We start from the raw sequence: 27741 nt of genomic DNA, 5'->3' as shown, positions 1-27741 counted from the left end.
GCAGTTGCATTTTAACATGTTGGGCTTTGATTATTATCAACAGAATGTTTTTGTCATCAACCCTCCTATAAAACAAGATACAAGTGCTACCTCCTCAGTATGGGCCAGCTATATACATGATATTTGAAATGCATGGAAGCAAGATAGCAAATAGCAATAATAAATGTCCTCGGAAACTACATCCAGAAAGAGATGTGCCAACTCCTCCATGCTAAATACCATCTTTATACTCTAAAACACAGGTCTACCCTCATCTACACACCCCACCGCTTTACCCTCATTGAGAGGGAACTGTTCTGTATGCTCTGTTCTAGCGAATCCAGGAATGAACAAAGTCTAACTGAAGGCCTCATCGGGGTTCAACTGAGACTAAAGGGATTAATGTTCAAGGCTTTAACAACTCAGAATTAGCGGAGAGAGAACATCACACACTTGTGTCTGTCTCTCTCCATCTCCCGGGTTTTCATGCATAGTGTTCTTGTAACGGACTACAACATCCCAGTTATGAGTGGCTTGTTGTAAGGCTAAATGGTTAGAAGTGCTCGGATTATATTGGTCAATCTGTCTGACATCTTTTCATTATGGAAGGATAATTCACAGAGAGGGGCTGAGGATACCCTCTCAGTCTCCCTGCGACCCTGCCCTGTGTCTTCTCATGCTTTGTTTTTGCTGTGATTAGGATTTCACTTTTAAAGCTACATTTATGACGGTCATTAAAAAGGACAAAGTCACTCAAATAAAATAACACAAGGAAAAAAAAAAATGTAATCGACACCACCAAAATAATAACAGTGATAATAAGCTATTGTTTTTTTTCAGTATGAAATCAGTTAGGAAATGAAAACCCAGAAACACATTAACAACAGGTTAAGTGTGTATGTTACACAGAGATCTAGACTTGGGCGTCTGGGCCAATCTAAAAAGGTGAAGGGAGGGGAGAGGAAAGCCAGCCTTTAACAGTTAATAAGTTATTTAATGAGCTTCTGCTGGGCACCTTGTCAGAAAACATATACCAGTTATTACAATAAAAAAAAAAAAAGCTCTTGAACTGAATTTGAGACATGGTCTCCTATTGGTAGAAGCTAAATGCATCCCGCAGATCAGCAGGGTTTTATTTTGTATTACACAATATCCACAGCAGTCAAATGTAATGTTCAAGTGGTTAAGGGCTTTCTTTCATTCATGTGCACTGATAAAGACGGTATTAGCAGCTTATTAACATTGCTTGAAGAGACATTACTACGGCTGGACGATGCACATTAATGCACCGCTATCAGTCAGCCTCTCCCCTCTTGCCCCCGCCCACGGCCTATAGTGTGCAGATACACACATGCGAACCCACACACAAACACACACACTTAGGTGGGCTTGGCCACAGGTCTAGTCTAGCAGGGAAGGCTCAGCAGGGCGGATAATGGTGGGCCGGTGAGAAGGAGCGCCAGGGGGTCTTCGGCTGCAATGAGGAGAGAAGATAAAAGAACAAGGAGTGAGACGTGCCCACAAGGAGACAGGGGAGAAACCAAAGTAACCCGACAGAGAGAGAAAAGGAGAGAGAAAACTACAAGTGAGAGGAGAATGAATGCAAAGAAAATCTCAAATATAGAGGGGTAACTGGTGAAAGTGATAAATACCTGTGTAATGATGAGATGTTGGGGATAAAAATGTTAAAAATACTACAACAAAAACAACATAACGTACACAAAAGACATTAGAAAGAAGAAGACATACTTGGGGACACCGGGTGGGACGCGGGCTGGCCGGGAGGGGATCTGTGGAGGTGCACTGAAGGGATCCTGGTGGCTGTTGAAGGCATTGATGGGTGGACCTGGGCGAGAGGGGATTGGAGGTGCACCGAAGGCTGGAGACGGGTTGAGCGGAGCTCCGAAGGCAGAGGAAGGGTTCATGGGTGGTCCTGGTGTTGGGCCCCGAACAGCAGGTGGACGGCTGGGGGGCGGGGCTGCTGCAGGAGCCGGCCTGCGCTGAGGGGTTGGGCTGAGACGAGACAAGAAAATGAAACTGACATTGATAATAATCACGTAAAAAGATCTTATTGAGCTTCTTGAAGCGGTGGAGGTCAGGCGGTTTTATCTGATCCCCTTCCAGGAAAAAAACAAGAGTTGTTTCATGCTGTTATTTTTTATTAAGTTACACTGACTGTGTTTAATTTCAGCTTTTCTTGAAATGCAGGCAGAATACTTAAGGCGAAAGATTTATCTTTTTCCTCTTTGTTTCTAATCTCATATATTTAATGTCATTGGTGTGTCATCGGATACTGAACGGTCCAGCTGTTACGCTCAAAGCTCAATTAAATGCTAGTTATCTCTCACCTGGCTTCTTGCATCCAGCTGTCATTTACGGGCGGGGGTACTGGGGTAGTGATGGTGTTGGCGCTGATGTCGCCGATAATGTGCAGTGCCTCCTTGAGTGCGTGATACATGCGCAACATTTCGTCTCTGCGCTGGGCCTGGTCAGCTGACTCCTCCATTAGACTGTTCTGGTCCCCAGAGGAGTAGAGGTAGGCCAGCAGCTCTGAATGGATGAAGTCCTTTGCCTGGACGGAAGAAAAGACTATTGAAACACAGATAGTGGCGACTTGTATCTTAAGAGATTTTTTATACATGGGGTAGCTATAAACAAAAGGTCCAGTTATGGATTGAAGACATTTGACCTGCAAACAAAATGTTAGAAATCTTAGAAAAGGAGCGGCTCAGGGAACAATTGTATGCATCGTAAATTCTATTTAAGAGTGTCTTCAGGTTTAAGACCATGATTTAATGTGAAATACATGACGAACGCTGCTAATAATTCATTCATTGGCAGTTTATTCGATCCTTGGTCATCAGTGGTTCATTAGATGCCTTGATTACTTTCATACATAAAAAAAGTAATGTAGGAGGTAGTAAGGTGCTACATCTGCTGGATAATGGCAGCATAACTGTCCGCATATATATAGCACATATTACATACATAGAGGTTTGCATGATGGTACGTAATTGTAATGTGCTTTATTTGGTATGTAGGTGTGGCACCATGCGAAATCACAATATGCACTCTTTAGGCCATGAACACTGTAAAACTGGGTGTTCACATTGACAGTGTTTAGGTAGAGATCCAGCTACTGCTAGTGTTTGCATGGCATACAGCGTGACAGGACAGGATTTAACTAACCTACCAAATGTGCTGGGGTGTACACTGCACTATACGAAGTGGTAGTCACAGCTCAATGGCCTTCATCTGGCCCTCTGTCTGTTAATAGCTGGTGTCTGCTGCTGAGGGCTGTTGTACTCACACTGTTGATCATGAGATGCATGATGGTCTTGGGCACGAGGTCTCTGATGGATTTGTTAATGATGCCGATATACGAATCCACCAGATTGCGGATTGTTTCCACCTGTCGCTCCAACTGAGGGTCCATAGAGAATGTGTCTGCAGGGGCAGCTTCTTCATTCTCCGTCTGTGGAAGAAAACACACACACACACAGACACAATGCAAAGACGAGGTTAAAATACATCTTCATCTTCTCTCTTCAGACACAGGAAAACGAACACCCGTCTCGTCTCGTATGGTGAAACACAGAAATACAGAGGTGCATGTGTCAATGAGCAATGTAATATTACCTAATTTATGGCTTTTATAGAAACATAAAGCCTCAACCACATACCTGATCCTTCTCGGGATAAACTCCTGCCCTGAGGAAGGATGCTTTCCAGCTGTCCACATCCTCTTGAGAATCACATGCCAGTTCTATTTGGCGAAGGTCCTTGTACACGTTCCTGTACAGATAAACAATAGACAAACACAAGTGCTTGTATGTGTGTACGCCTAACTAGCAAACAAGGACATGCATGCACACATAAAGACACAGATACGGTGTATGTGCGTTCACAAAGATCGACAAACAAATCCCCAGTTAATAACATAACCCTGACCTCTGTTCGGTGTTGAAGATTGCAAAGATGTGCTTTGTGGACATAAAGCCTTTCTCCACATCTCTTAACTTCAGGTTATCCAGGGGCAGCATATACTTCTTTTCTTTTTCCTAGCATGAGACAGAGAATTGTGTAGAAGGCACACCAAAAAACATGCAAAAATAATCTGAACAAATAAATCTTCGAATCTTAAAAACAGACAACCCTGAAACATGCAACAGAAAGAAGATATATCTGTGCAAAAATGAGGATTTCTGTGTATTTTGGTAATGGAGATGAAGACATGATAGTATGCACTTCCTCTGTGGGAACGACCACCAGGCTGGTGAGTAAAGAAACACATGATTAGGGAGAGGAGGAGGAGGAGGAGGAGGAGGAGGAGGAGGAGAAGAAGAAGAGGAAGAAAAGGAGGAGCATGAGGGAGTTCTGGGGGGATGGGGTGCCAGCTTTCACTGTTGAGCAGAGACATCTGGAAGCATTTATGTCTGCACTAACACAGAGAGTGGCGCAGACCCAACAGTTACATCACTCAGTTCCACACAATCCCCAGCCCCCACCACAAACACACACACACACACACACACACACACACACACACACACACACACACACACACACACACACACACACACACACACACAGGGCCAAATACTTTACTGCACGTGCAAAGACAAACAAACATACATGAGCCTGTACAAACTGAACAAACACATATCATGGGATTTGGGAGTGCGAATAAACACACAAAAAAAGATACGACCAACTGTCGAAAACGCTAAAAGACATAGGAGGATTCATGTGGACAAGCGTCTACACACATGCACACTTGTACACACACAATCACACCCCCCTCCGGCCCCCGTAACCCAGTACGATTTCCTGCAAATTCCAAAGTCAGATCCCGGCTGGAACATTTCAGCCCGCCTGCCACGTCAGTTTGCCTCCACCATCCTCCCGCTCTCGTTCTCTTTGCTTTTTCGCAAAAGGCGACCAACATTAAAATGCACCATTTTCAGTTGGTGTTAAGGGCGCACTGAGGCCGCTTGGCTGGAGTTCATCTTTAGCGTTGGTGGTACGTAGTGGTATCTTTTAGGGGTCTTTTTATTGTGCTGGAAGAAAGGATACCACTGAGGCCTTGGGGACGCGGATTAAGCGGTGAGTAAGGCAATTACAATGCTATCTATGCACTTATGGAGATATGTTCAATGTAGTTCAATTAGTCCTTTGAGTTTAGTTTAAAATTAAATGATCAATGAAACTAGTTTTATCCACCACTGACATATATAGAAAATGAAGTAACTTGTGCTTAATGTTGCTTTCAAAGCCCTTGAATACAACCTTTGAAAAGATCTATAATATAAATAAACTGTAACTGAGCTGAGTTTGTGCTGCGTATGCACATACTGTTATTTAGCCAAAAGGAAACACAGTCTAACCATGTTAATATCAATTTGTTGAAAGCAAAATTATAGAGGCTGCAGCTTCAATTAATAATCTTTCTATGTTTAATAAGATAAAATAAAGATAAAAGTATTGTGGCGTGTCAGCAGTATTGGTTCAGACATATTAGCCATTTGCATGTACGTGGCTTTTTTTTTCATATTTGCAATTGTTTCACTGAGGTAATGTTTGCTCTCTGTACCCTCTGTCCTACCGTCCTAGGGTAGTGACCTGCAGCCGCAATGACCTCGGGGTCCTTCCTCCCATCAGAGTCCTCCTCACCCCCCCGCCTGCCCAGTGTTCAGACTACCTGTTCATCCGGCTACAGCTGAACAGTAGTCTGCACATTGGTTAGGCTGGGCTGGGACACACACACCTCCAGCCTGCGTTGGGTGAAGATGCATGATCTCCGCTTGGGATGTCTTTATCTTAATGCACTCCTGTGGTGCGGTGTCATCTCATCTTAACTAGCCGTATACACTGTGTGTCCGGTAAAAATGCAGCAGCAATGGAGCAGAATTCCTCTCACCTCCTCATCTTTGTACCAGGACAGGGACTCAGCAGTCAGGACAAACCAGTACTCCTTGGAGCCTCCCTTCATGATGCTGATGTTGATGGTTAGCCAGCCTTTCCTGATCACCTGCACAGCGAGTAGAAGATGTGGGAGAGAGAGAGAGAGAAGGGGTACCAGGAGGATGGGGGGAAAAACAGTTTTATCAATCCGACTTAAACACTGGTGACATAAGGGCCCCGTTAAGAGTTGCGCCATTAATACTGGGATGTGACTGACACTAATAAAATCTTACCTGCTTACCTGCTAGGTCACTGTGATTTTGGTTGTCTTCTATATTAATATTAAACATGTTTGCATCTGTGAGTCTAATATGATTTATGTATGCACTACGACACAGAGGCAGGGATTAAATGTGAGACTATTGTGTTAACAGCATGGAGTGATCATGGGACGGTAATACATGCACAGTAATACATACCAACTGTAATATGGCCATATGTATACAAAAGCATCAAACGGTTTAGTAGAAAATACCGAAGAGGGATGTAGTCCTTGTTCATCTTCGCTTAACAGAAAAGAAATCCTTAAACCAACAAACAGGACCAGATGGTGTCCAGACCATGCTAGCCTCAATAATGAGTCAAAGACCAAGGGTCGGCGGTGGTATGTTAGTGTCAGCAGGTCAGTAAAAGCTCACCTATATACTGGCTGTTAAAAAAGAGCAGGGTTAGTGGGGTTAACTGGACTCCGATATACAAGGAGTGGGGCTAAATACTTTGTTAAGCGTAAGACGAGGAGAGGTGAGTGCAAATGAAGGGAGTAGGGGGAGAAAAGAATAGCAGCAGAAAGATTTTATGCAGAGGCTGCCACACTGATAGAGTTAGTTAGTAGCACTCACAGACAAACAAATCTAAAAAGTTAAGTTTAAATATGGAGGAAAAACATCAGACTGAGAGACAGAGTTGACCTAAATAACTCATGCATACAACTTTGTCTCCCCTTTTTTTCCCCACATAGACTCCCATGAATTACAAATACAGTTGGGTAAACTATCTGTTCAAAGTGTACTCTTGTGCTAAGTAAAGGGAAGTGGAAATGTCCAGTTCAAAGCCTGCTTTAGACCTCTCTCTTCTGCACTTTCTCTCCACCCAGCAGAGGACTGGAGTGAGTTATGGGGAAAAAAAGGTTCATTAGTTTAACAGCGCCAACATAAACATGGGAGAGGAGGCAAGAACACAGGAGCTAAACTGGTAGTTTGCCTTGGCGAGGAAATAACTTAAACTTCTCAGAAACAAGGAAAAGTTGAAATCCCCTGTATTAAAAGTCAGTTGGAAATAACCGAGTTAGAGAGGGGAAACAATAAGATGCGAGGGTGTCAAAGATTAGATGCTTTTGTTTCTACACTTCTAGCCCGTTGTAAACAGTCATAAAATGTTTAATTCATTTCCGTAAATGTGAGTAATGCAAAAGATTCATTTAAAATGTTAGATCACATCTGAGATTAATTTATAGCAAAGAATTTCATTAGAACGAAACATGCCAATTTAAATTTGTTGTGAAAGTCGGTGAGTTATGAAGATAAAGGAGATGTCAACAAGAAATTTTGATTAAATAATTTAAATATATCCCAAAATCATGACCAGTCACCTTGTTAAACAATTATGATCAGCTCTGAACACAGAAATATGGTAAAAAATTAAGTTTTAGAGACGAGTGGTGTTTTTTTTGTTTGTTTGTTTGTTTGTTTTTTCACATCAAAATGAAACCGGATATGAACATACTTTCAATAGGAAGGTATGTTAACATGCGATCCATTAAAAAAAAAAAAAAAAAAAATCACTGCAAAGAGAATTTCAACAAATCAAAATTGTGTTTTTAGTGTTGTTGATTTGATTGTTCCCACACCCTCCCTGCTTTGTCCCTGATGACGTTTAGGATGATTCTCACAAGGCAAACTTTTGAGTCACCATGCATGTGGCAGCAGCAGAGGTATAAACCAAAATACAGGAGAACTGACGCCGTCCGCGGTCAGTGGTGGAATATTTCCCTGTTCTCTCTCTGTGGTCTTTCATAGAGAGCACACAGCATCAAAAGAATCTTTTGAGGAAGCAAAAAAAATATTCATATCTTGTTTAAAATGTTTGGTTGAGAAAAGGTAAAAATGTTAGTAGCAATCCAGATCTATACAATTAAAAGACAATTACTGTCTTATTAAAATGAAACGCAGAATTACAAGAACAAAACTGCCGGGTGTTACTGTAAAGACAGTTCCAAATTACTGGCAACTGTATGTTGAAGCTACAATTGTAATTGATATCAGTCTGATCAGTCTGGAGACTCTACCTTCTCCTCCTGGATCTCTCCCAGTCCACCAAGCTGCAGAGGGGTAGAACAACTCATTATGGTGACAGAAATCCACTTCTGTATTTGCAGGAGTCAACTGTTTTTCCTGTTATCACGCGGCAGTCTCTCTTTTCCCACCCTAACCATTTTGCTAGTAGGCTGACCTGTATGTGATGGCCTCAGTTCTTCTGCATGGCCTACCCCTGCTGCCCCCTCGCAGGGTGTGGTTTATATCTGTGGGGTACTTACCAGAATCTCACCCTGCAGTAACAGGAAGGGGAGGGGAAATTAAAGCAAAGGAGGGCAGTATAAAATCATAGCCAAAGGAAATGAGAAAGCAAGCAAGCAAAGATGAGAAGAAGGAAGAGGAGGAATGAAGGCAAAAGGGTGACAGGTGAAGAGGTGGAAGTAGAATGAAGTAGTAAGGGAGAGTAAGAACGAAAGTTCAAGAAAAGGTTGGAAAACAGAAAGTGATGTGGTAAGAATGAGAAGTTTGAATGGAACAAAAACAGGAGGAAAAAGGAAGTAAGAATCCATGAGACAACCAGACAGAGACATGAAGAGAGGTGGGAGAGAGAGAGAGAGAGAGAGAGAGGGAGAGAAAGTGAGAGAGAGAGAGAGAGCAAGAGAGTTACATGCAATTAGAATTACTTCAAGGTATTCCACAATTTGGTTATGTCATATTCGTTGCTCAGTTGATAGGTGCAAGGTCCATGCACATTTTGAATTTCTATACAAAAGATGCTTGTGAGTTAATGGGAAGGCAATAAAACAACCAAAACAATTCAGTGATTAATTGTTGCTGTGCTGTAGAATAACATGCCTGGGTCACATGCAAACGGCAATTAATAATATTGTTTCAGAAAAGCAGGGAAGCAGGGGTCTTTTTTTTTTTTTACGTTCACTAAGGCAACTCTCCCCTCAATGAATCTGCAGTCTTCAGAGCTTTGCGGTATTTCAAAATCACATTTCAGGATCTTACTACACATGTCGAAACTCAACAAACTTGGCAAAATATCAGCCTGAATAAAACAGGAAAGGAGAGGTACCAGCTTTACAACACTGTGCACGAAGACCAGCCAGTTCAATATGAGGATTAGATAAGACTGGGTACAGTCAGTAGTTAAAATGACGTACAAGAGCAGTATCATTAACAGTTAGGTAAATCGAAATAGATTAATGGCTGTGGCCTAAATCATTGCTGGAGTCAGGTATCTTCACATGGATGATTAATAGGTTGGTAATGGGAGGCATCAGCCAGGGCAGATTAAATCTGGCATTGGTGAAAAAGCCAGAGCTGAGTGATCAAACGTACCTGGTTGGGTATGGCCCTCTTCTTGTTTGCGGCTGTGTTTCTCTGCTGGGCGCTGTCATTACACAAAGATGGATAGAGAAGACAATGAACACCACAAACCACATACAATCTGTTTTAAATATACACACTAAATGTTCATGTGTCACTTCTGCTTCAATAATATTTCTAATATTCTGTCATATCTTCTAGTGTTTAGTCTGCTTTTATGTAAATAATTTAGTTTTAGATAAATGCAAATCCAAAGTTTTTGATGTCATCATTATTATAATACTACTACACACATACATGAAGGTGAAAGTGGGTTTGTCGGGGAATTTGGACAACATGGAGGGTCAAACTATCGCTCACACACATACACACATCCCCTACATCCTTTCTGTCAGCCCACCTGTTGTTGCTGTACCCTGGAGGGCTACCATCATCCAGCCTTCTGTAGTCAAGACTGAAAGTGACGTCATGAGAACCGTTAAACAGCCCTAGCTGACCTCCAACTCATAACGGCAATCCACTCGCCATGCATATGCAAGGCATAAACCCTCAATACAAACGCACACACAGGGACTTGCTTGGTTACTCAGTCAATGGCATGACGCAAACAAAGAAGGGGAGCTCCACTCCTGTACATGCTACTGTAAATGCCACAGTACGAACTACGTCAAGTCAACCAGGAAATCTAAACCGCTTAGAGATATCCCGCAAAAACCAGTGAGCGCTTTGCAATGTGCAAATGAGTTTCCAGTGCGAAACAGCAGTTTCAAGTCAGTGCAGTAAAATATATTTAGCACTACTCTGTTCATTGGTACAGTAAGTACTTTTTATAGGAACAGTCAAACAGCCTGCAGCAGACAGGAAGTTTATCTGTCAAGCAATCTTGCATGCATGCTTGATTGACTTTTTTGTGCATGCGGGGGAGGGACGGGGACGCGGGTAACTAATACGACCTTGATCGCTGTGGCATCCACCTCCCCCATAGGGAGACACATGCTCTGATGTGGCTGGATCACTAATTGGCATGCTAAAATCACACTGATGCATCACAGCTTACAACATGTGGCTTATTACGGTATAAGCGACACTTTGATTCAGTAGCAGTGGAGTGATGATGAATCTGTGAAGGTTCTGAAACGGCAACTGGTTTCCACATGTATTGATGGCTGAAAGTTACAGGATTAAGGGGCTTTTCCCTTTCAAATTTGTATTTGTTTCACGAGTGCACCTCAGACAACAGGCAAGATGGAGTTAATCAGGACCACAATGCCCGTGCTGAGACTGAGGTCACTGGCAACAAGCTGTAAGTTGGTCTACAAAGGGAGGGGGGGAATGAAAGGAGGGATACATACTTAGCAAAGCCTATGAAGTCCTCGTGGTTGGTGTTGATGTAGGACAGCTCAATGTCAATCAGCAGCAGAACCTTAATTAGAAGCAGAAAATTGTGATTAGGAAGGAGAGGTCTCAATTAAACACCACTTTCAGAGGACACACAGTAGAAAGTGACAAGTTTCACTTCTAATTTTTCGCTCTTATGATCTGAACAAAAACAATCCCAGGAGATTACATCTGACACTAGATTTCACATGGGCTATACCTATATATGGTTTGACAGACTGATATCATCTGTGCTGCAAATTGCAAATGTGGTGGAATAGAGAATACGATTTTACTCAAAAGTTTCAGTTCGTAAAACCTAAAATGTGACCTGTCTCACGTCTCGCCAGAAGGAGCTGCTACCGAACGTTGAGCTCTTGATGGTGTGAGTTTAAATAGGGTTAAGGGACAGGTTAACAATTTTCCATGTATGTCCTAAAACAATAGTCAGGTGCCCAAATGAAGATTGAAATAGGTTTTTCTTGCCATAATCATTCCTCCTGTTCATACTGACCATTAGAAGATGATGATCATGATGCACCCTTTAAACGTTACAGTTAAAGAGTACGGTCTAAACATGTGAAAAGTGTCCTGAGATGACTTTTGTTGTGATTTGGTGCTATATGAATAAAGTTCCTCTTTTTGTTACTGTACTTCCACCACAGCACAACAGTGAAACACTGTCCAAGGAAACACAAATAGTTAATTTTATGCTAAAATGACTGTGTGGACACACTGTAGATATTGGCCCTCCATTACTTAAATTGAAAGCACATTTGAAGGGGATCTTTTAATAGCCAGTATTAACAGGAGGAATGATTACAGCGATGAAAACCTCCTTCGGTGTTCATATGGGCACCTGACTGTTGTTTTAAGACAGACCTGAAAAATTGTCCTTTAATGCTGTTTCCAACACTTTTCCAACCTAACAAGAATAAAACTCTGAACAATTAACACTTTGGGAGACTTCAATGTTTTATTTACATTTTAGGAAAGAAATACATAGGACTGAGGTCACAGATATCTTATTAATTCCTGTTTGTGGTAAAATAACTACTTTTCGCCAATGACGCAGATTGTGTGTTACTATGATATAAATAGGACACTGACTAAACTAAGGAGTCGGAAAAAAAATGTTTGTTGCAACTGTGATGGGTGAAACATTTATTTTTCTCTAGAACAGCAAGATAATAATCTGATTCTGTGTCACTGGTAAACATATTTGATCAGTCAAGTTCATCAGTGAATCTTTAAGGGCCTTATTTAATTTTCTCACGTTTGCAAGCTTTTATTAAGTTTTGAGGTCTGTAGGGATAATGCATACGGTTAGGTATTAAAAAGAAAAATACTTAGCGGTAAGTGAAATCACTGATTCTGAGCCTAGGTAGTAAATTCCAACGTTATTTAATTGAACTAATAATCTATTTTATAGGTTATAATGTGCAACTGATGCTTGATTTAAGATCATGTGTGCCCGCCTACAGCTAGGCTACTGGGGCAACAAACATGCATGCCGTAGCAGGTAAAAATTCAATATTTTGGTTGTGCTCTGCTGACAAGCTATCATCCTGACGCCAACCTGCCTAACAGAACAGTAGTGAAGAATTGCAGAAGGCCCAGGCACAGGTTACATGTTATTACAACTAACGGTGGGTCTTCAGGTGTCAGACACCAACCTCACCTTATGTCTCATCTTGTTAAATTCCCTTATCCCATTTACACGATAACACGGGAGGTGTCACTGCTGTACTTTGTCCCATTAGTGTCTGAACATAATATTGGCAAAACGGCGGGATTACATATTGTAGCCATTACTGTATTTTTCAGCCCAAATAAAAGATAAAAATCAAAAGCTGATAGGAGCTCTGCCAGCGTGCCTTTGATCTCTGTAATGAACATCCTAGCAACTCACCTGGTCCTTGCTCTTTCCTTCTCTTTCTCTGATGTGGGTGGTGACAATCCTCTCAGTCTCCTCTCTCAGTCTGGGGTAGGAATTGAGCTGAAAGGTGACACACAACACACAACTGCGGCACTGAACGGAGACACACGTGCACAACATGTGAGCTTGTGAGCCTAGTAAGACTTACCAATGTGTATCATAGAGAAACAGGAGTGAGAAGTGAAAATAAGTTGAGAACAAAGAAAAGGGAAAGAGAGAGTCAAGTGACATTTCATTGCCACACGTATCCAAACAACCACAAACCAATTCACACACGCAAACACACTTGAGATATACAGTGTCTGTCTGCTCTACGAGGTCGTTACCTATCAGCCAGGGATGACTTTATGAATAAAAAGAAAAAAATCCATGTGGTTGTGCTGTACGTGTCAAAATTTCAGAGAAGTTCTTGCAAACCATAAGGTCTTGGTTACAGGTGCGTAGATCAAAAACTCTTCACGGGAAAACAAAACTGCCTAATGAGGGTCTGAGGGACGAAATGTAGTGTCATTAAAGTGAGTTTAAAAGAATGAACAGTGTGTGGGATTCTTTGGTTTTCTTTTGAAATTCTGTAAGTAAGTAAACCATTCTATTTTTTTAGAATTTGGGGCCATGGCCATGAAGACGAGTGAATTCAAAGCATTCAAAACAGTCATCTCTAGCTGATGGTAGAGTTTTGTGTTTAAGATTAGTGAAGAGTGGGTGAGACGGGAAAAGTGACAGAATGGAGAGGGGCAGAGTTTTAAACCCGAGAGACAAGAGGGGAGAAACGGGGCTGGGTGTCTGTTTAGGTTCATCATTTCATGGAGTGCGGTGCCTCCCTCTGTCCACAAGATGGCAGTGGAGCACCGTTGCTATGGAAACACTCCATTCAAGCTACAGCTGAGCCCACAGAGCCCTGGGGCCAATAGTATCATGTCCCCCCCCCTCCTCACATCATTCCCCTTCCATCCGGTTGAGCAGATAGCAGAATGTCTGCCATGTGGGTCAGTGAGGAAGTGTAGCCGGGCTCTGCTTTGCCCAGACTGACAGACCAGGCTGGGTCTTGGGCAGGGAGGGAGGAGGTGGGAGGAAAAAAAAACAAAAAAAACACAAATGCTTCAATGAACTGATGCTGGGGTCAAACAGTATGTGGGAGCAGGCTGGTGGAAATTTTAAGATGTGCTTAAAATTTCGGACGTGATTTGCAAATCAATGCTTGATCTGAATGGAGACTTCCAGAAATGGGAAGGGAATAGAGTTGGTAAATATACACATTTGAAAGGGTGGGCATGGATGGCATACAGGAAAAGGGTGTGGCTGATTTCACAAGGGGTGATCGTATTACTGGGATGACATGGATAGACATTTACAGAGAAAAGGAATTCCTTCTCTTTTCATGCCATCCTCCCAGCAGGTGTGTCCACGGTTACCTTAACGGCACACTTCATGACGAGCGCGGTCAGCTCGGACACCACAAGGTCCACACATTTGAGGCTGGGCTCTTTGAGTTTGAGGATCTGCTTTTTGACTATCGCCTCGAAAGCCAGGTCAGGGGTGAAGAGCCCCGTTCTGAAAGGTCATGGGGTCAGATTGCATTTTGTTGTGGTGGTAGAGAAAGAGAAAGAGACAGAGGGATAGGCAGAAATTGAGGAAAGAGGAAAAAAAAAGAGGACAGACAGGGAAGAGAAAGAAGAAATAAAAAGAGAAAAAAGTCTTTGTTCAGTTAGTCATTTCTAGTTGTTGACAGATAATCAAGCAGTGGAGAAGGACAAGCCAAAGGTTTTCACATCCTCTTCTCTGACTCGCCAGTTCCTCTAAAACTAAGAAACTAGGTCAATATGGTAGAGATGGACATGTCAACTCCAACTCAAGGCCAAATTAAATCTCAACACCACTCTATTCTTTACTGGCTGTAAGTACTGAGCTGTGAGACCTGCAGCTTGTCCAGGAGAGACCAGAGATGCTCAGACAAGTTGAGTCCCTGAGACATCTCATATCCACGACGACACGTCACCCGTCACAACACTCCACAACACGACAGCGCTGCCTGCACACAGGGCTCACTGGGTTGGGCTGAGCCGAGGGCATACTGAACAGAACTTTTCTTTCTTTTTTCTTTTTTTTTTTTAAATACAAGAACTAAACTTATCAGTAGAGACTTCCAGATGTTCTATGAAGCCATCAGCTGACTGTTCTGTGTCAGTGTACCCTCCGCCACACCCCACGGTTGCCCAAGCCCTATGTCTCGGCTGGGTCGGGAGATGCTGGACACGGGCAGTACCTTGTTGGTGCACTGCCTGACTGTGTTGATGAGCTCCTGAATGACCAGATCGATACATTTGAGACAGGGCGTTTTCAGCTTAACGATCTGCTTTTTCACGATGGCCTCAAACGCCAGGTCTGGAGTGAACAGCCCCGTTCTGAGGATGCACAGAGAGACAAGAGGCACAGCGGCAGACAGATGGGACAGTTAACAGACATGTGGGTCAAAAAAAAACAAACAAGTACACGGGAATGGACAGATGGTCAGATAAGACGAAAAGACAAACAGGTGACTGCGAGGAGATGGAGCGCCGAAGACGGCTGTGTGTACATGTGATTAAGCAGACAACCGCAAATGAGATATGACAGACATCATAGTGTCGATGAGGAACACATGACAACGTAAACGCGGTAGACTAATGTACATGTAACATGAAATCAATAATCGTATGCTTCAGCAGACAAACAGAAAAGGAGTGGGTGGTGTTGCAGTGAAGAGATAAGACAATTGGGCGGAAATATATTTCACATACAACAGAAAACACTTTCAGAATGCATCACTTTGAAGTGGAATTTAAGTCTGCGATGGCTACGCCTGATTAGAAAAACCTGAATGATAGCAGCGAGGAGAGGAGAGAAAAGCAAAAGCATGTAGGTTCAGCAGTACTTTGTGTAAAAAAAAACAGAACACAGGTGTCAACTGAGCTCTGTGGGTGACTACTTTGCAAGTCAGGTAGGTTTTTAGTCTCCGCTCCACTTGCCTGACACCATGAACGTTCTTGATTGCATGACTGATTTCCCGCCTTAGCTCCTTCTCGTCAAACACGATCTGAGGGACAAAGGGGAGAAGATGCGAATAAAACTTTGACAAATCTAATGAATTTGTGAATATTTGTAAATACTCCTTCAGCCAAAAAACCCTCCGAGTACACTGATGCGAACGTAAACGCTACCCTGAATCTCACTACTCTTCATGTTAAATAATGCGGCTCTAACCTTGACCAGTTCGAAGGGGAAGCGCTCGTGAAAGATGCGGTTGATCTTGGCTCCACCCGATAGCTCGTTGGTGTCCACCTGGTCCCCGGAGCCCTCGATACACTTCTCGAAGTCCACACCAAACTGCTGCACCATCCTGTGGAGGTACGGGGAGGGACAAAAAGACGAGTGACTGGGGTGAAATTACAGCTGGAGCCTTCTTGGAGATCCTCCGCAAAATTCTATGCTTAAAACTAGAGGTGTAAATCACAAGTTTCATCATGATACGATATTTGCTGCCACGATTCAATTCAGGGGCCTGAAGACAATAACATACGCCCATTCAACACAATCAGTTACGCAAAATATGATTTTACAATTTTATTACTGAGCTCTTCCAGACATTTAAATGAAAAACAATCTATTCTTTTTAATAAAAAGAATAAAAATAGACCTCCTGTTGTTCACTATAAAGTGCCACATTTCTCATGTTTAAGTGAAAATGTTTTTTATCAGACACTTAAAGAGCCCTTGATGATCTTCCAATTATTCATATTTATAATTATTATTATTATTCTAATCGGTTACCAGATGAGTGAGGAGGTGTATTCTCTACCTGTGTTTCATTCTGTAGATGACACAGTGGCACAAAATAAATAAATAAACACACACAGACACACACGCACACGCCAGCAAATTGAAAGCAATTCAACAATAAAAGAAGTAATGGATGTATTATTCATGAATACTGAGCACAGCTCTGCAGCCTCACATATGAGACATTGGAAAGTTGCAGCTGTGACATTCATCACCCTTTTAGAGTTGTAGTTTTTATGGAAGAAAAAAGCTGGTGAGCAGGCATCTGACACCTTAACGCTAGCACGGGGGGGTCGATGCTGTGTTTCTTTTTTAGGTGCCTGACCAGGTTCATCGTGTTTCCTGAGTATTTTATCTCATGATGGCATTGTTTGCATTTGGTATGTGCTTCGTCTGTTGACCCATCTTTTCTCCGAAATCCAAAATATTTCCACAGTCCCGAGAGGGGAGTAAATATCTTTACTGTCTTTTTCTTGGCTGCTTGCCATTATCTGGCTGGCGCTAATCAGTGTTTGAATGTTTAGAATGGAAACGGTGACACAGACGTGCCATGGGAACTTGAAAATAAAGGTGTATCTTAAAGATGATGATGTGGATCGATGTTTTCACTTTGCATCGATGATATTGGATTGTTGATCATTGAATCACCCTCCTGAAAACACCCCTACTTAAAACCAAAGGTAATATAATGTTTATTTGAGGCAAATGTGTTACAGTGACTCCTCTTATCTTGGCAGCCCTCCCCTTTATTCTAAAATGGTGATACGTGAGATATTCAAGGTCAGTTCACCTCAATGTGTTTTAGCTTTATCAGTATCAGCAAATACTCAGCAAACTGTGCAAAGCTATTAATGTTAATATCACAAACTCTAGTCACAAAATGAACACTATTATGTGAAAGAAATTGATGGATAACATGAACAGCGAACCATTTACCAACATTATTTTACACAATTACAGTGGAAACCGTTTATAGTGACCATGATTACAGTGATCAATCACTTATATGGATCAAAAAGCTCGGGACAGAATGACTTCTATACAAATGCTGTTTAAATAATTCGCTTATAGTAATCAAGTGGTGTTAATTTTGGGTCTTTTCATACATGACAACATATGGGGAAAAAAAACTGAAACTACGGTAATTCTATTTTGTTTTTACTTTACTCCCATGATACATGTGTGACATGTACTTAGTGGCTGTGGCGACATTATTGCCTCAAAGTAAACTGTCTGCTTCATTCATTACTTTATATTCCTGTAATAAATATACAAATGTCAATTAGATGGTAGCCTAATCTGCATGGGAAATAAAGAAAAAGAAAAAAAAATTGGTTACAATAATCACCCGCTTATAGTGATCAATTTGACCTGGACAGACGTGATCACTATAAGCAGTTTCCACTGTAATACTGCCAATCCTAACATGCAAATATGATGCACTAGCTCTGTGCAGAGGGCATCCAATATGGCTGCCACATGTTACTTCCCCTCCAAAAAAAGGTATCTACTGTAAATACCACGTGTATGCTGCGTTTTTAGGAGGAACTACATTCAAATGCACTCACTGCAACAAGGCCTTGGTCTTCCGTGTTGGATCATCTGGACGGAAGTTCTTGTACTCCTCAACCTCCTTCTCCAGGGAGAGGAGCTGACTCTGCAGCTTACTGCGCAGACCGGGCAGGGTGTCTCTGATGTGGTTGGTCAATTGCTAGAGAGAGATAGAGGTAGCGCTGTTATTTTAGAAAATCAATGACATGGTAGGATGGAAATGATATTTTACGACGGAAAAAACAAAACAAAAAGCAGACAGTTCGTAACAGACCTGGTTGAGTGTCTTTTGTAGATGTGGCGTGCCCATTCGCTCTGCTATATGTCTGTAAGCAGGGTGGGAAAGAAAGAACTTCCTCTCTGCACCCAGAGCTGCACGAATATCCTTCTTCCCATCAATGTCTTTCTGACTGCGGTTCACCACACCAATGTATCCTGCACACACAGACACCAATAGTCACATGTTGTGTGTGTGTGTGTGTGTGTGTGTGTGTGTGTGTGTGTGTGTGTGTGTGTGTGTGAGAGAGAGAGAGACAGAGAAAGATCCTTACCTCTACGCAGAGGTAGAAGTTTATTTTCAAGAATGTCCTTTGCATCCGTCCCTTCATCCATCAGGTCCAGTTTTGTTAAAACACCAATGGTACGCAGACCTGCACAAAATGATAAAATGAAACTGCATCAATTCAAACTGATTTATTAGCTCTCACCACCTCGTTTCCTAATACATATTTAACAGAATAATATAGAGGGAAAATGACTAATACGCAGAATAATTAGGTGAGTGTATTTGACCTTTTCCTAGCAGAGGTCAGTATGTAAACAGCGGATTTGGCAGAGACACTGGTGAATATCGGATTAAAAGAGAGGTTAGGGTTATCATAACATGCACTGTTTAATGTTTAATGTAATTTTTCTGTTTCATGAGATAGCACAAGGAAAGCTCGTTAACTTGCTGACTACTACGAAGCTACATGCTCACCCTGTGGGTCCACCTCCTTGGCGATCTTCAGAGCGTCTGAGTTGGCCAAATCAGTGTTGGCGGGCGTGACGGCCAGTATCAGACAGCTCTCCTTGGTGATGAACTGCATCAGCATGTCCCTGATCTGGTGCTCGATGTCTTGGGGCTGGTCTCCGACGGCAACCTTCGTCATTCCCGGTAAGTCGATCAGCGTCAGGTTCAGCACTGCCCGGTCACGTAAACAAAAAGTCATAAAAATGAAAAATGCTAATCTTCAATTTCCTATCAGCTGAGTTGAAGTGAACGATCAGGCTTCCCCCGAGTAGAAAACAAACCCGCACATATCTTAATAACGTATATCAGGTAATGCGTTTCCATAGCCATTATATTTTCTCTCTAACAAAGCTAATTTATTTTCATTTAGCCTTTCTAATTTGACACATCAATAACTTGATACAGCACTTGAATGAAAACCAAGGTCATGATGGATGAGAGACAAATAAATGTTATAAATGATTAATCATGAGCATTAACAATGAAAGGGCAATCGCTATATTGAAGAACAGCCCACTCATAGTGTTGTTAATATGTTATTTTACATGACAAGCAAAACACAATACAGTCCTGTGTGTTTTTTTATGCATGTGTCAGCTTCATTTTCATAAAACCATCAACACTATCTGCATCGTTTAAACATATTAACGGGCGCCAGCGGTAGGAGGGGAAGCTTTCATTTTATGCACAAGACTCTTGAGTTGGCAGACTTTGAACTCGTATTTTTACTTCATAAAAACAAACACCCTATGATGTTTTATCACTTACAAGGGTTGAATTTACTTGAAAGAAATAAACATGAAAATGTCAAATTTGACTAATGTGACGGTAAATTCCCACTGACGGCTCCCAGGAGATGAATAGCTGTTTGTGACAGCCGTTCAGTGATGGAGTAAAAAAAAAAAATACATTAGAACATTAAGAAACTCTTAGCTATTCAGTGTTTTATCAAAAAACCACATAGAACCAAAACACAACTATCCATTTTTTCCTGATATAATAGAAAGCTCTCTGGAAAACAAATTTGAAAAAGCAACATCTTCAAGAGGTGGGCATATGAATGTAAAATATATATAACATCCAATTCTATCAAATTGTAAATACTATTATATGATATATATGGTAATAAACTACATTTTCTCAAAATTCAATTGAAAAATGGTTAATTGTATATAGTTAAAATAACCATATCAAGGGAATTAAATACCATTAAATAAGAGATTATTTAGATTATTAATTTGATACAATCCTGTTATTATTACCCAATACAACCAGAGATATTAAAAGGGATATACCACAGATTCAACAGTATGAGAAAACTCATTTTTAGCAACATGAAAATTCACTTGACACAAGCCAAAGAGCACAAAGAGTTTTCAGTGTGTGTGTGTGTGTTTCACAATACAACTTGTGTCCATTACCGTGTGGGGAGTAGACCCTCAGGTTAATTGGGATGGGAGAGATGCCTTTGTTGGAGCCTGTTATCCTGTCAGTCTCCGCCTCAATTTCCGCCCGCACTTCATCGAAATCCACAAACTTCTTTCCTTTGCAGTGCAGGAATTCAGCATATTCTACACACAGGGGCGGAGTGACAACATACAGGAAGTGGGGTGTTGAGGGGGGAGAGAAAAGGGCAGAGAGAGGAAGGAAAAAGAGAATATTCAATTAAAGAGATGAAGGTAGCAGACAGTGAGCCCTGCTTGAGGCACTGTGGCAGAGAGGCCATATGCAGGGCAGTGCAATGAAAGGAGACAGGGTGAGGGGGGGGGGTGTAGCTGTGCACAGGACGGGCACACTCACCTGCTTTATTGTTGACCAGCTGCAAAATGAGAGGTCTGCGGGTAACAATGCCTGATCCTCGTGGAAGAAAGTCCCTGAGTGACAGAGACAGACAGAGGAAGAGGTATTAAAATAAACACCAGAATTGCAGGGATGAAAAGGACGGAAATCAAAACGGGGGGGGCGGGGGGACGCGTTGTGTTGAATAGGGATGGGTGGTTCAGGACAGAGAAAGACAAAGAAACAGAAAGAAAGAAGGAAAGATGGAAAAGAAGGAAAGAAAGAGAGAAAGAGAGAAAGAAAGAAAGAAAGAAAGAAAAAAAGAAAAAGACGGGGAGAATGATCAATTATTCATTACACTCAATGTCCATTTCCTCGCAGCGTGGCCTCTGGTAAATTGATGGTTACAGGGGAATTTCACGCCACCTACTTCTTTCAAAACAAATCAAATGTGACATTTGTGACATGTCATTTTCTCTCATCATTAAAGCTTTAGAGATCAATTCATGCACACCCACTCTTGCTGTTCTGGGAAAAAATCCACCCAAGAATTACATATATATATATTCAACACTTCAACTCACTTTTAATTTGTGAATCTGAACAAGTCTGTTCTCATGCTGAACTGAACTGAGACACACTGTTATGATAATGTAATCTAAGGACAAATCCTAGAGCTGCTCCACAGACAGTGAATAATGGAATAACTCCTCAGACAATATGAAGGAACCCGTGGTGATTTGATACGAGCAGGTTTTTGATTCACAGTCGGATGACCTACATTCAAATGACACTCAATTTGAAGTAAATCTCTAACAAAACCTATGGGACACAGATTCAATCAATGAACTATGAAACTCACTTCATGTCATCGTCAGAGTCCTGATGCTCTGATTTCCAATTTGGAGAGAAAGTTTGTCGCTTATCAAAAGCTTTGAAAAAGTATCTTTCAGGGTGGACTTAACCTTTCTGGTTGCAACGATTTTGTAATTTGGCTTTTTTCGACTGATGAACTTCTTTGTTGAATCAAAACTGGTCGATGGGTCTGTTTAATGGACGGGTTGAGGCGCACGGTTTCAGCTGGCCACTGTTAGCTTTTATGTGAGCCCAGGTTGTGTCAATACAGGAGAGATTACCCATGATAACACTTTAACCGCATGAGCCTCAGGCCTGAAACTTGACATTGCTATGTGCAAATTCTCAACTACAAATTTGCATAATGCTACTTCATGGCACAATGCAACGCTCTGCACGAAACATGAGGTGACAGTACACAAACTCGAGTAAATGCAGCCTATAGGAAACAATGACGGCTTTCTCACAGTTGACTTGTTTGTTCCTCTTAAAGTGACAGGGCACCTGAGGAATTTTAAACACATGGCTAAAGTTGCTTAGTCAGCCCTCTGTTGAGGCTCCTCCACCCTATCTTCTCCCGATTTTGAAGGCCCCTCTGCTGCTCTGCAAACATACTACATCTGGTGGTAATCACCAACCCCTGTCCTGGAACAATCCTAGCAGAGCTGAGCATGTCACCAGCCCACATTTTCCTTATCCTCACTACTGCCAGATGTACAAGCCTGCGGGGACTATGGTGGTGCTCAGACTGGAAGCAATGTGTCAGCCACAGGACAGGAGAAAAGAGGGGGCTGCCTGCTATTCCTAGGCTGGTAGTCCTATGGTGAAACAGTGGGGAACATTCTGGGTGTTCCTTACATCAGCAAAAATCCACAGGTCTGTGGTTCAGCACTGGTGCTGTGTCACACACATAATGTGGAGAATGCAGGCATTTGTCCAAGCGGTGGACAGTATAGAAAGCCCTGGATGAGGAACAGGGGGGAGTTAGAGATAAAGAACAAAGCTATAGGCAGGGGGGGGGAAAGGATAGACATAACAGATTGGTGAGATGCTGCTGAGAAGTCACAGCAAGAATCACCTCTTCAAGCAACTGCTCATGTATTGATGCTTCTCTCCAGTTACAGGCCACTCTCACTGGAGTTGCACCAGTCAAAACACCGCCTCATTGGCTCAAAAGTGGCCACCGGTGAAAGATTCACAGCGATACAATAAAGTGCTGGATGGGTAAAATGACGACATACGCTGTTTGAAAACGCTCTTCTGAGAAGACATAACTCAAGTGCGGGATTGAACCAGTCACATTTCACAGACAGAATTGGATAAACAGCATTGGCATATTGAAAAGAAGCAAGAGGCCAGGGCTCCATTATTGATGTGCTGTAAATGATAGACGAGGCTGAGCAGATTGTGTATCATTTCATGCATTATGGATGGCTAAGCAAAGAGCATCAGTCTGTGAGCCTCCCTCCCTCTATCACAAGAGAAAGCAAAAAGAGAGTAGGGCAGGGAGATAATGAGGGAGCCAACTCCCCTCCCCCTGCCTGCCCAACAGCCTCTTTTAAACAAGCAGAGCAACTCTGAGGAGCCCTCATCCACAGCTGATTCTCCTTTTCCTCCGATCTAGAGGTGTGGTTTTCGAACATGGAAACCAGTGTGTCAAACTCTGAGGTCATAGGATTGATCTCACAGGAGGGTGAAGAACACAAAAATGTGTCTGTGGTTTGGCGGGACTTATCCCTTTGGTCTCTGGTGTGGCAATGTACATATAATTATGGCTATCCGCATTCCCGCGCCACAGTCTGCCACTGTTGGTACCAAGAGGCATCACTAAACAGCAAAGCCTCCTCAAGCACTACCAAAATCCGACTGCTTACTGGAAAATCCCTTCACTCTCTGCCACTCTGCTGTCTGTACTTCCCCCACTAAGCGATGTCCACTGTGATACACACACGAGCATCCAGACTGGTGGATAATTATGTTCAAATTCCTTTATGTTGTATATCAACGGCGCCATCCGGGAGTAAATCTGCTGCTACAAATACAAATGGCAGTAATGCATTTAACACAAACACTCAAACATGTTTTAATGATACTAACATGGTCATATTTTGGTGACACACTGTGACACAGAATTAGAGCAAGGCTGCTGTATTTTATTCTCTAGGAAAAAAAAAAACATTTTTAAAATTTCATCTGGTACTTATGTCTGTTCCAACGCTTCTAAAAACTACTGGTTTCTCAGAGGACTCATTGCAGCAGATATGACAACACCCTCCACCCAAAACAGCTTGCAATGCTAGATATGATGTCCTTACTCCCCAGTGGACAATGACATCATAGTACAGCATAACCAAATATGGAGAGACATGCCTGATCGTTATCTCTAAACTGAATTAAATACAGTCCACCAACCCGTGTATTAAACTGTAGGCAAGCCAGGAAAATAACAGACAAGTGAAGTTAAATGTTATCCAGCATAAATTAGCAGCTTTTGAAATGTCTATTATGTAAGGCTAAATGCTTGTTACCATTATGTACAGCAGGTTTTAGTGTATGAAGTGTATGTTAAATGTGTCAGTGAAAACTTCATGTCCCTCATTTGGTTGCCTTGCTGAAAACGTAAACAAGGAAACAACACACACACACACACACACAAGCCCCTACCAACAGACAGAAACATTCACAAATACATGAGGCTGCTGAGCCAGAGTGATTTGATTAGCCTCTGTCCAGCAAAGCATCCAATTTGTTCTAGTCTCCTGTGACAAATTTGGAGGGAACAGAGGCCCAAATAACATCAACAAGATGGGTCACACAGCGCGGTGAGCGAACTCAATCCCACCTGACCTGGCTTTCCGAAAATTAAGGCTGCACCAATTGAGAGACGTTAACTACCCGGCGAATATGATCTAGCCCTAGTTTCCCTGACTCCATTGCCGCCTCCAGTAAAGCAGAAACTCAATGTGCCGCATGCTGATGAGCAATGGCAGACATGCAGATTATGACAGCAGAACATTTTGCCAGTTGAAGAGAGTAAAGCGGTGAGTTAAGTCACTTGGCACCCATATCAGATCCTGACATCAGCGTGGAATTCAGGCGGGAGACAGAAAAGAGAAAGCATGTACACTCTGTGTCTGAATCATACAGTCTGGTCTGAAATGTGTCTCTTCTGAACACTAAGTGACTCTCTCTCTCTATTGTTGCTGGTGCCGCAGAAAGGGGAAAAAGGGATTATTTTCTTGCCTGGGGGACACAGCGGTGAAGCCGGTCTTTCACGCGCAACATGCACCTCACCAAAGAAAAAGACCTCAGCCACTGGGGAAACTGTAGACAGCGACAGCAGCTCAGAGCTCACAGTTAAAAGCCTGCCATCACTACAGGGAATTTGCAAATCCATTATCTTCAAACACCAAACACTTATAGTTTTGTCTAACACATGACTGAAAAACATTTAGGTATTGGCTCCTCCTGAGCTCAAACAAACCCTTGGATCTACAATGAGTCACTGCGACATGAGCACGCCTGTTGCTATAGTGATGTGCGGCACCTCCCAAGAGCTTCCAGGTTGAAGTTAGACTTGACTTTGACTTCTACTGTTCCACCTTGTCGGTCAGCAAGTTCACCTGCGTGGCAGCAACAGGAATTTAATCACGCCGATAAAAAGATCCGTAAAACTTAAGTGCACCACTCACATACTTAGCATGACAATGTGCAAAAGTGTATGCCGTACCATAGGCGCTTATATATGTGACTTTTGAGCAGCACATGGGTTAGTCCTGTCAACTTCCAGAAAGTGGAAGGCCGGCACAGATAGTGAAAATGAGGTCACTATGAAATGCGCCATGTTAAATACAGCTGAGATGTGTCAAGCGCTCTCACGGTGCAAAGTCCTACTCATCTGAATTAATGTGCAGTGAAGTAGTAGTCTAATCTGCGTGTGTGTTCTTGCCTGTGAGAAGTTACAACACGCTCTTGTCAGTGTGTTTATAACCAAAGGCTGTCTGCATGCCATCTTAATGGCCAATGTACTTCCTCTCCCCTACTGCCAGCCTGGGTGTATGTGTGTGATTGTGCATTCTCTGTGTGGGCTGGGTTACACACTAGTGTCTCTGAATGGGGTGGAAACCTGCTTAACAAGCTGCTTTAGAGCAAGCTTGTTTTGTTTCTTTATCTGCAGGGTGATCTCACCCACTGCTGATGTGGGAGAGGACAACAGGATCAGCCTGTTGAGAAGTACTGTAGCTCACACTTCATATCACACTGCATAAAGAGGTGTCAAGCCTATTTCCTTGATCACTAAAGTATTGCCCAAAACGGTAATGAAAGAGGAAGATGATAAGGGAAATTGTGTCTGGTACAGACGTGAGCTTGCACTGTTTGACAAAATAGCTGCGTCTTGACAAGAGACTGTGTGCTTCGAGGTCATCACTGAGCCATTAACTAAAACGTGCTGGAGATTAATTTAGCTGCAATAATACACCTCTCAGAGCAGGTGACTCACGCTACCTGCTCTGCTTTACTCAATGTCCCAATAACCTATTTGTCCTCACCAATCTGCAAAAAAAAAAATATGCTAATGTACCAACAAACTGTTATGTGACCCACTAAAAATCCAGTCAATCGCTACAAGCTACAAAACAAAATACAATTACTGGCAAATTGAGAACTTGTTGAACTTTCTAGGTGTGGCATGTACAGTAATTATTAATAGAACCACAGGAAAAACTTCCCATTCGGGACTGAGGCCAACTAGGCAAAAAAAGAAAACATCTGAACTGCGATTGCATTAAAAAATACACTGTCAGTCTTTAACTGATGCCATTTTAACAAGGGTCTTAGATTGTTATGTTCAAAATAGCATGGACAAGAGAGGAAACCAGCTGTACTGACAGACTTAGATAGTGTAAATGTTATGCAAAGATATTGGGAGCCTACAAGAGCAAATAGCATGTTCTATCTTATTTCTGTCTGTATGTCTATCTAGAGTAGTTTACAGGTTGTATTGTTGTAACTAAGAAAGTTTACACCTAAGCCCTGGCTACATAGAAATAGTTTCAGCTTATATTATGCTCTTAAGTCAGCCCAGTGGTTTGTCACGTAAAGGACGTATGCATCTACGTCAAATTGTTGTTATCAAACGGCAGGTTTACGACAAGAGCGTAACTTAATACTGACGTTATGTGCTGGCACAGTAACTAACGATAATTAGCTTAGCATTATAGGAAATGGCATTTTCTAATCGTATCGTACCTGCTGCTGAACAATGTTAAACACAGTTTGAAAAGATGTTAGACCACGTAAGGGACTATGACAATTATAAGATGATTGCAAAGATGAAGTTAATTAACCACAATCAACTTACTTGCCCACGAAATTTTCCAAAACAGAGCTTTTTCCAGCGCTCTGTCCGCCGACCACAGCGATCTGAGGAAGATCTAAATTGCAACTCTGGCCAATCGAGCTGAAAGCGTCTTGAAGCTTGTTGATCAGGGGAATCAGGTCTTCCATGCCCCGGTTCCCCATGGCTTTGGTTAGCTCGGAGAGCCCAACACAACGCAGAGCAAAAGGCTAACTAGCTCGATAACGTTAGCTTAGCAGCAAGGTGCTCTCGGGTTACTCTGAAATGTTGCCGCTTCAAAGCAGCTCGGCCTCTTTTTTACTCTCTCGGTGAACACTTGAGCGGTTGCCAGCAATGCAATTCACGCCAAAACCATTTCGTGTTCTTTTGAATCCAATAACCAAATAGTCAGTCAGTCGAAACGGACGAAAAACTCGCAAAACAAAACTTCCTCTACACAAACCTCATCCGGTTAGAGGAGACGGACATCCGATCGAAACCGGTGAGTATAGACCCGCCTCCTTTCTGTGAAGCAGCACATTCT

The 27741-nt window shown here is 42.3% G+C and overlaps 1 protein-coding gene and 1 long non-coding RNA gene across 7 annotated transcripts; one reads left to right on the top strand and one right to left on the bottom strand.

Moving 5' to 3' along the window:
• Positions 1–648: 648 nt before the first annotated feature.
• Positions 649–27683, bottom strand: dnm2a (dynamin 2a). Of its 6 annotated transcripts, XM_044332493.1 has the most exons (22): positions 27222–27683; positions 21026–21099; positions 20647–20796; positions 19193–19396; positions 18765–18863; positions 18488–18648; positions 18231–18373; positions 16087–16222; positions 15852–15919; positions 15110–15248; positions 12820–12906; positions 10883–10953; positions 9931–9984; positions 9543–9594; positions 8477–8488; positions 5900–6010; positions 3931–4040; positions 3663–3774; positions 3290–3454; positions 2328–2551; positions 1729–1992; positions 649–1453 (listed from the first exon to the last, which is right to left on the bottom strand). In XM_044332493.1, exons 1-22 carry the CDS (start codon positions 27380–27382, stop codon positions 1381–1383), a joined length of 2670 nt encoding a protein of 889 aa, XP_044188428.1. In that variant the 5' UTR covers positions 27383–27683; the 3' UTR covers positions 649–1380. The 6 variants fall into 6 exon arrangements, with proteins under 6 accessions (XP_044188428.1, XP_044188430.1, XP_044188431.1 ...); XM_044332495.1 differs by lacking the exon at positions 8477–8488; XM_044332496.1 differs by lacking the exon at positions 9931–9984.
• LOC122967715 lies at positions 4566–6090 on the top strand. Its single transcript, XR_006398661.1, has 2 exons — positions 4566–5085; positions 5593–6090. It is a non-coding gene; the product is annotated as an uncharacterized LOC122967715 (long non-coding RNA).
• Positions 27684–27741: the final 58 nt, after the last annotated feature.

Source organism: Thunnus albacares, chromosome 17 (genome assembly GCF_914725855.1).
Source record: "Thunnus albacares chromosome 17, fThuAlb1.1, whole genome shotgun sequence".
NCBI classification, from domain to species: Eukaryota; Metazoa; Chordata; class Actinopteri; order Scombriformes; family Scombridae; genus Thunnus; species Thunnus albacares.
The sequence above is the reverse complement of the archived record's forward strand: the minus strand, read 5'-3'. Positions and strand labels throughout refer to the sequence as shown.

Coding starts and splice junctions, on each gene's coding strand:
- dnm2a (XM_044332493.1), bottom strand. CDS start 27,382: ATGGGGAACCGGGGCATGGAAGACCTGATTCCCCTGATCAACAAGCTT. Junction 18,864..19,192: donor CAAGGAGGTGGACCCACAGG/GTGAGCATGTAG, acceptor CATTTTGTGCAG/GTCTGCGTACCATTGGTGTT. Junction 16,223..18,230: donor AAGACCAAGGCCTTGTTGCA/GTGAGTGCATTT, acceptor GTACCTCCACAG/GATGGTGCAGCAGTTTGGTG.